Here is a 9,312-nt window from a genome sequence, read left to right as displayed (position 1 = left end):
AAAAAAAAAAAAAAAAAAGGTCTCCTGACTCTCAGTGCTCTTACAGCTATTCCACACTGCCTCTTATCCTTTTGCCCTTTTCTTAAGAAAGGAGTGATGAATTATGTGAAAGAGGGGAGAAATAAGAGAGACAACGTGTCAGAAAGTATGTTGGTAGTCACTGGTGCACACAGCATTGCTTAGTAACAAAAGCAGGGCTTAACGAGAAAGGAAAGACTTTGGGAAGAACAATTCTCTCTTATCCAAAACTCTTGTAAAAACAGAAAGCAAAGGAACATGGCCAGGAAGGAATGGTTCAATATTCAAAGAAAGGAGCAAAGTAGGCAAGAAGATAATAGGAGGATTTCAAAAGGCAAGAGATAAACAGCTTGACATGAAAAATGAAAAGGGAACATAAACGTATCAGAGGATAAAGGTTAAGTAGTATAGAGTACCAAACTAATGCATCTAAAGTTCAGGATGTATGATGAAATCTAGGAATCTGAACTATTCAGAAGAAAAAGAGACATGATCTAAGAGTTCAAAAGACAAATATTAGCATATGGAGTCATAATACTAAGTGCCTACAAAACAGCCAATATGCAATTACACTCACTTGTAATCACTCAAGCAATAATCATTTTTAAGTTCCATGTTATTCCAAATCAAGTGCTGTCGACAGATGGGAATACCTTAAGGGAAAGTTATTAAAAAAAAGTGTTAAAAGAATTCAATAGCATCTCCAAAAGAGTATGATACAAATCTATTTCATTAAGGAACTAAGAGTACTAATAAATTAAACGTTCTTCTAAATTGAATGCTAGGTGCTAAAATTTACAGAAGGCATGCCTAAAAGGAGATATAGTCCAATCCATTCACTGTAGAAAAGAACAGATGTTGCAACAACTCTCTGGTCCTAAAACAAGGTATAAGATAGACAGCCCTTTAAAAGGCAAGATAACATGCTCCTGCACAGCAAAAGAAGCTATCAACAGAGTAAAGAGATGATCTACAGAATGGGAGAACATATTCACAAACTGTGCATCTGACAAAAGTCTAATATCTATATGCGATAAAGAACTTAATTCAACAAACAAAAAACAACCCCATTAAAAAATGGGCAAAGGACATGAACAGACACTTCTCAAAAAAAAAAAGACATATATGTGGCCAACAAATATATTTTAAAAGCTCAACATCACTAATCATTAGAGAAATGTAAATCAAAACCACAATGAGATACAAGCTCATACCTGTCAGAATGGCCATTATTAAAAAGTCAAAAAATAACAGATGTTGGCAAGGTTGAGGAGAACAGGGAACGCATACACTGCCGGTGGGAATGCAAATTAGTTCAGCCATTGTGGAAAGCAGTGTGGAGATTTCTCAAAGAGTTTAAAATAGAACTACCATTCAACCCAGCAATCCCACTACTGGGTATATACCCAAAGAAAAATAAATCGTTCTATCAGAAAGACACATGCACTGGTATGTCCATCACAGCACTATTCACAATACCAAAGAGATGAAATCAATCAAGACGCCCCCGCAACAGTGGACTGGACAAATAAAATGTGGTGCATATACACCACAGAACACCATGCAGCCATAAAAATAATAAAATTATGTCCTTTACAGCAACATGAATGCAGCTGGAGGCCATCATCCTAAGAGAACAAATGCAGGAACAGAAAACCCAAATACCGTGTGTTCTCACTTATAAGCAGGAGCTAAACACTGAGTATATATGGACACAAAGATGGGAACAATAGACACTATGGACTACATGGGGAGGAAAGGGATGTGGGTTGAAAAACTACCTATCGAGTACTAGGCTCACATCCTGGGTGACAGGATAATTCATACACCAAACTTCAGTAACACACAATTTACTCATGTAACAAACCTGCCTATGTATCCACTGAACCTAAAATAAAAGTTGAAAAAAAAAAAAAAAGATATTGGGCTGGGTGCAGTGGCTCATGCCTGTAATCCCAGCACTTTGGGAGGCCGAGGCAGGTAGATCACGAGGTCAAGAGATTGAGACCATCTTGGCCAACATGGTGAAACCCCATCTCTACTAAAAATACAAAAACTAGTCAGGCATGGTAGCAGGCGCCTATAGTAGCAGCTACTCGGGAGGCTGAGGCAGGAGAATCACTTGAACCTGTGAGGCGGAGGTTGCAGTGAGCCGAGATTGCGCCACTGCACTCCAGCCTGGCAACAGAGTGAGACTCCATCTCAAAAAAAAAAAAAAAGATATCATGAATCAGGCCTGAAGAGTTTAATATTTAAGGCCTAAAATGGAAATCAAAAGCAAACAGGAATAGCTATTCTTATATCATATAAAACAGACTTTAAAGCAACAACATTTAAAAAAAAAAAAAAAGACAAAGAAGGTCATTACATAATGATAAAAGGATCAGTCCAACAAGAAGATATTACAATCCTAAATATATATGCACCTAACTCCTGAGCTCCCAGATTCATAAAACAATTACTACTAAGAAAAGAGATAGACAACAACACAATAGTGGGGGACTTTAACACTCCACTGACAGCACTAGACAGGTCATCAAGACAGAAAGTCAACAAAGAAACAATGGACTTATACTGCACTCTAAAACAAATAGACCTAACAGATACTTACAGAACATTCGACCAAAGAACTGAAAAATATACATTCTTCTCATCAGCACATGAAACTCCAAGATCATATGAGAGGGCACAAAAAAGTCTCAAAAAATTTTTAAAAATCAAAATCCTGTCAAGTATCCCCCCAGACCACAGTGGAATAAAATTAGAAATCAACTCCAAATACACAGAAATTAAACAATCTGCTACTGAACGATTTTTGGGTTAACATTTTGAAATCAAAATGGAGATTTAGAAATTCTTCCAAAGGAATGATAATAGTGATACAAGTTATCTAAACCTCTGAGATACAGCAAAAGCAGTGCTAAGAGGCAAGTTTATAGTGCTAAATGCCTACATCAAAAAGTCTGAAAAGTCACAAACTGACATCATAGTTTGATGTGTAACATCACACCTCAAGGAACTAAAGAAACAAGAATGAACCAAACCCACAGCTAGCAGAAGAAAAGGAATAAAGATCAGAGCAGAACTAAATTGAATTGAAACAAAAAAATACTAAAGATCAAAAAACAAAAGGTTGGTTCTTTGAAAATATAAACAAAATCCACAGGCCATTAGCTATATCAATCAAGAAAAGAAAACAGAAGATGCAAATAAACTCACTGAGAAATAAAAATGGAGACATTACAACTTACACCACAGAAATACAGAAGATCATTCAAGACTACTACAAATACCTTTATGCACACAACCTAGACAATCTAGATGAAATGGATAAACTCCTAGAAACATACAATCCTCCTACCTTAAGTAAGGAAGAAATAGAAATCCTGAACCAATAACAAGCAGTGGCAATGAATCAGTAATTTTTAAATTGCCAACAAAAAAAAAGCCCAGGGCTAGATGGATTCACAGACTAATTCTACCAGACATTCAAAGAATTGGTACAGGCTGGGCGCGGTGGCTCAAGCCTGTAATCCCAGCACTTTGGGAGGCCGAGACGGGCGGATCACGAGGACAGGGGATCCAGACCATCCTGGCGAACACGGTGAAACCCCGTCTCTACTAAAAAATACAAAAAAACTAGCCGGGCGAGGTGGCGGGCGCCTGTAGTCCCAGCTACTCGGGAGGCTGAGGCAGGAGAATGGCGTAAACCCGGGAGGCGGAGCTTGAAGTGAGCTGAGATCCGGCCACTGCACTCCAGCCTGGGCGACAGAGCCAGACTCCATCTCAAAAAAAAAAAAAAAAAAAAAAGAATTGGTACTGGCCAGGCTCGGTGGCTCATGCCTGTAATCCCAGCACTTTGGGAGGCCAAGATGGGTGGATCACGAGGTCAGGAGATCAAGACCATCCTGGCTAACACAGTGAAACCCCATCTCTACTAAAAATACAAAAAATTAGCTGGGTGTGGTTTACGCACCTGTAGTCCCAGCTACTTGGGAGGCTGAGGCAGGAGAATTGCTTGAACCCGGGAGGCAGAGGTTGCAGTGAGCCGAGATCGTACCACTGCACTCCAGGCTGGGTGACAGAGCAAGGCTCCGTTTCAAAAAAAAAACAAAAGAAAAGAATTGGTACCAATCCTACTCAAACTATTCCAAAAGATTGAAGAAGAGGGAATTGGCCAGGCGAGGTGGCTCACGCCTCACGCCTGTAATCTCAGCACTTTGGGAGGCTGAGGTGGGCAGATCACAAGGTCAGGAGTTTGAGACCAGCCTGGCCAATATGGTGAAACCCTGTCTCTGAGAGCTCAAAGCTGCAGTGAGCTGTCATTGTGCCACTGCACTCCAGGCTGGGTAACAAAGTGAGAACCTGTCTCAAAAACAAAAACAAACAAACAAAAATCTGTAATGGAAAAGTTAAAAGCATTAGAACTCAAAACACAGTAACAAGAAAACAACAAAAATTTGAATAGACACTTCACCAGAAAAGATACAGATGATGCAACAGACTGAGTGTTTGTATTCACCCACTCAAATTCATATGCTGAAGCCTAAATACCCAATATAATGGTATCAGAGGTAAGGCTGGGGGTCTTTGGAGGTAATTAGATCATGAGGGTAGGGTCCTCAAGAATGGGATTAGTGTCCTTAGAAGAGAGATGATCTCCCTCTCTCTTTCTCTCTTTACCATGAGAGGATATAGAAAGAAAACAGCTGTCTGCAAACCAGAAAGAGTGCCCTCACCAGACCCTAGACCTGTGGGTAATCTTGGACTTCCCAGCTCCAGAACTGTGAGAAATAAAATTCTGTTGTTTAAGCCATCCAATCTATGGTATTCTGTGACAGCAACCTGAACTTTTTTTTTTTTTTTTTTTTTGAGACAGGGTCTCATCTGTTGCCCAGGCTGGAGTGTAATGGTGCAATTTTAGTTCACTGCAACCTCTACCTCCTGAGCTCAAGCGATCCTCCCACTTCAGCCTCCTGAGCAGCTGGGACTCCAGGCGCATGCCACCACACCCAGATAATTTTTGTATTTTTAGTAGAGACAGGGTTTCACAATGTTGCTCGGACTGGTCTTGAACTCCAGGACATGAGTGATCCACCTGGCTCAGCCTCTCAGCCTGAACTTATTAAGACAGATGACAAGCAGATTAAAAGATGCATAACATCATCAGTCACTAGGAAACTGTAAATTAAAACCACAGTGAAATATTGCCAATTCATATTATAATAGCAAAAATGAAACAAAAACTGAAACTAAAAGAACCCAGACAATATTATTAAGTGCTGATAAGGATACAGAGCAACCAGAACTTTTACGTATTACTCATACAAACACAAAATGGTAACAGCCGCTCTGGAAAATAATTTAGCAGTTTTATAAATTTAATATATACTTCCTATGCAATTCAGCAATTCCACTCTTAAGTATTCACCCAAGTGAAATAAAAACCTATGCTTCCATAAAAATGTGTATGTGAAAATTTATATGACTTTATTTGTAATCACTAAAAACCACCCAGATGTCCCTTAACTTGGGAATGAATAACTATGGTACTTCCTTATAACAGAACATTACTCGGCCATAAACAGAATGAACTACTGATACATGTAACAATATGATAAGTCTCAAATGTATTATGCATAAGTGAAAAACAACCAGACTTAAGAGACTATAAAGTATATGATTTCATTTATATAAAATTCTAAAAAAGGCAAAATTACAGGAACAGAAACAGATTAGTGAGTACGACAGGGGCTTGGAATAGAGGAATGGATTGACCACAAAAGGTACAGGAGAATTCTGATGGGTGATGGAACTGTTCTATATCTTGATTGTGGTGGTGACTGTATGATAGTAAATGTCTGCCAACACTAACAGAACGATATACTTGTTATGGGTTGAACTGTGTCCCTTCAAAATTCTTATGTTGAAGTCTAAGGCCCTTATACCTCAGAATGTGACCTTAATTTGAAGATAGAATCTTGACATACGTATTCAAGTTAAAGTGAGGTAACTAGGGAGGGCCCTAATCCAATATGACTGGTATCCACATAAAAACGAGAAATTTGGAGGCAGATACACACAGATACAAGGAGATTATCATGTAAGAAGACCAGGGTGATGCCTTGAATAAGCCAATGAACTAGAAAGATTGAAAGCAAATCCCTAGGAGCTGGGTGAGAGGCATATGACAGATTCTACAGCCCTCAGAAGGACCTGACACTCACCAGCTAAATTTCATATTTTCAGCCTCCAAAACTGTGTAACTTTCTGTTGTTTAAGTCACCCGGTTTGTGATACTTTGCTATGACAGCCCTAGCAAACTAATACAATGTGTAAATTGTATGATATGTAAATTATATCTTCCTAAAAAATGGTTTGTTAGAATCTGGAGACAAATGAAAACATGCTCAGTATTATTAGTTAGCAAATTAACAATGTGTATAAACTACAAAAAATGATCAAAGCTATCTAATCATATATATTGCTGTGATTACAAAGCCCTTAAGTAACTATTACAATTTTTTAAACAAAAAAATATTTTTAGCAAAACAAGTACTTGGAATTTAATAACACTGACATTCAACTTACCAAAAACTTATAGGATATAGCTAACGCAGTTATTGGAATTTTAAAATAAATGGTTATGTTTTTAAGAAGCTGAGACTCCTAGTTTCAGCTCTGATATGTGGAGAACTTTTAATTCACCACTCCTTACAAGAAAAAAAGCTGAACAAACTGAAAACCAACAACTTTTCCTGGTGCCATCAGAGAAATTAGGTAGTAAGGTAAACCACCATAACAAAATCTGTTGAGATAGGCAAACCCAGAGAGTCAGAGTCAAGACCCGTTTATGTGAAGCAGAAGCCTCCAAAGTCATGAATTGGAAGGAACACTTACATGGTAATTTTGATGAATTCATAGAGGCTGAGTGTGGACCAGCATGAGACTGGGAAATTACTGAGGGCCAGTACACCAGGCCTGTCTAGCCTCCGTACCTCACTTGAACTACTAGAAGCTGAGGGAGAAGAGAAGCTAAGACACACTTTGAAGGTCCCAGCCCAGAGGCACAGACCCACTGAAAGATTTAATCGTAAGATTACAGAATGTTCCCCCTCTTCTCAATATCTCACCACCACACTAACAAGGCTCCAGTAAAACAACAGTGGATTACAACTGAAAGAATTGTAAGACACAAACTCTAAGGAGGAGTCTTCAGGGAAACTCAAAGGCATCAAGGGAGACAAAACAAGAAAATGAGAGGAATTTCAAGCCTCTAGCACTTGCAACTACAGCAAACATTAAACACAGCCCAATTTCTAGCCAGTTGAAGATAAAACATCACTCTAATGTCCTATTTACCTCAATTCCTATTACCTGATATATCTGGTTTTCAACTAAAAATTACAAAGCATGCTAAAAGACATGAAAACACACAGTCTGAAAAGAGAAAACTAGCATCAGAAATAGACTCAGATATGGCAGAGATCTTGAAATTATCAGACAGGGAAATTAAAACAGCTAAGATTAATATGCTAAGAAATCGAATGGAAAAGTATACAACATGAAATAACAGATCGATAATACAAGCAGAGATGGAAACTTTAAGGATAAAAAGTAGATGTTAAAAATAAAAACACTAACAGAAATAAAGAATGCCTTTGATTGGTCATCTGCAGACTGGATGTGGTGAGAAAAGAATCAGGAAGTTTGAAAAATGGCAACAGAAACTTCCTAGGAGAGGCACAGTGGTATGCACCCGTAGTCCCAACTACTTGAAAGGCTGAGGCACAAGGATTATTTTGAGTCTAGGAGTTTGAGTCCAGCCTGGCCAACATAGTGAAATCCCATCTCAAAATAAATACATAAAAGAAACAAAAGAAAATAAACTTGGCAAAACGGACTGTTAAGAGAAAAAAGAACACACAAAAACAACATCTATTAACTGTGGGACAATTTCAAAAGTTGTAGCAATTTCAAAAGGTGCTACTAGAATATCAGAAGAAAAAATGAGACAGAAGAAATACTTAAATAATGGCCCGATTTTCCAAAATTAATGAAACATACCAAACCGCAGATCCAAGAAGCTCAGAGAATACCAAACACAATAACTACCCAAAAATCTACACCTTCAACGTATTATATCAAACTGTAGAAAAGCAAAGACAAAGACAAAATCCTTAAATCAGGCAGAAAAGGGAAAAAAACACCTTACCTAAAGAGAAGCAAAGATAATTACTACAGGCGACTTATCATCAGAAATCATGCAAATAAGAAAAGAGTGGAGTGAAATATTTAGTGTTGAAAGAAAAAAAACACCAACTTAGAATTCTATACTCTGAAATATTATCCTTCAGAAATGAAGGAGAAATACTTTTTCAGACAAACAAGAAAAGTTAAAATCTGGGTTTTTTTGCAAGAAACCTTAAAAGACATTATTCACAAAAAAAAATGATGTAGGTTAGAAACTAAGATCTACATAAAGAAAGCAAGAGGGCTGAGCATGGTGGAATTTGTTGCCAGTGGACCCATATTGCAAGAAATGTTAAAAGACATTATTCACAGAAAACAGGATGTAGGTCAGAAACTCAGATCTACATAAACAAAGGAAGAGGGCTGGGCATGGTGGCTCACGTCTGTAATCCCAGCTTTTTGGAAGGCTGAGGCAGGAGGATCGCTCTGCTAAGCACTTCACCTTTAACTCATTTAATCCTGAGAACAACCCTTTGAGATAAATACTATTATTCTTCCATTTTAGACTGAGACATCTAAGATAAAGAGAGGTTAAGTAATTTGGGCAGCCAGTAATCTGAAGCCAGGCAGCAAGCCTTCGGCACTCCAGTCCCCTTTTTCGAGACCCTTTGCAAGTCCCTGAGCAGGCCCTGCTCCTCCCTTGCTGCAGCCTCCTTGTTCCTAAGGCAGCACACTCCTTCAGCCCTTTCTCCACTAGCCCCTCCATCCTCCCCACTCTCCCCACCAGGCTCTAGTACTCAACTTACCAAAAACTTCCCCTAAAGGAAAAGCAGTCTGGCAGAATAATCATTTTCCCAGCAGGATAAACCCAAGCAGCCTCACCTCTGCCCTCCGTATTCCATATCCCTCTAACTTGGAGAGTCTGACTCACACCATGTGACCCCTAATGTCTTCCAGGGTATAAAATAGATCACCCAGAAAGGGCTTAAAATGTATTTTTCGGCTGGGTGCGGTGGCTCATGCCTGTAATCCCAACACTTTGGGAGGCCAAGGCAGGTGGATCACCTGAGGTCAGGAGTTCGAGACCAGCCTGGTCAACAT

The 9,312-nt window shown here is 38.8% G+C and overlaps 1 protein-coding gene across 1 annotated transcript in view; it reads right to left on the bottom strand.

Annotated features, from left to right (window-relative positions):
* LOC105535829 (AN1-type zinc finger protein 4-like) overlaps positions 1-9,312 on the bottom strand; it is a 51,261-nt gene that overhangs the window by 15,706 nt on the left and 26,243 nt on the right. Inside the window, exon 3 of the mRNA XM_011975045.1 lies at positions 596-671. Within this exon, the coding sequence (XP_011830435.1) occupies positions 596-671 (76 nt within the window). The remainder of the gene's footprint in view (positions 1-595; positions 672-9,312) is intronic.

Source organism: Mandrillus leucophaeus, unplaced genomic scaffold (genome assembly GCF_000951045.1).
Source record: "Mandrillus leucophaeus isolate KB7577 unplaced genomic scaffold, Mleu.le_1.0 Scaffold1509, whole genome shotgun sequence".
Lineage (NCBI taxonomy): Eukaryota > Metazoa > Chordata > Mammalia > Primates > Cercopithecidae > Mandrillus > Mandrillus leucophaeus.
Note: the sequence above shows the minus strand (reverse complement) of the source record. Positions and strands in the feature narration are given on the sequence as shown.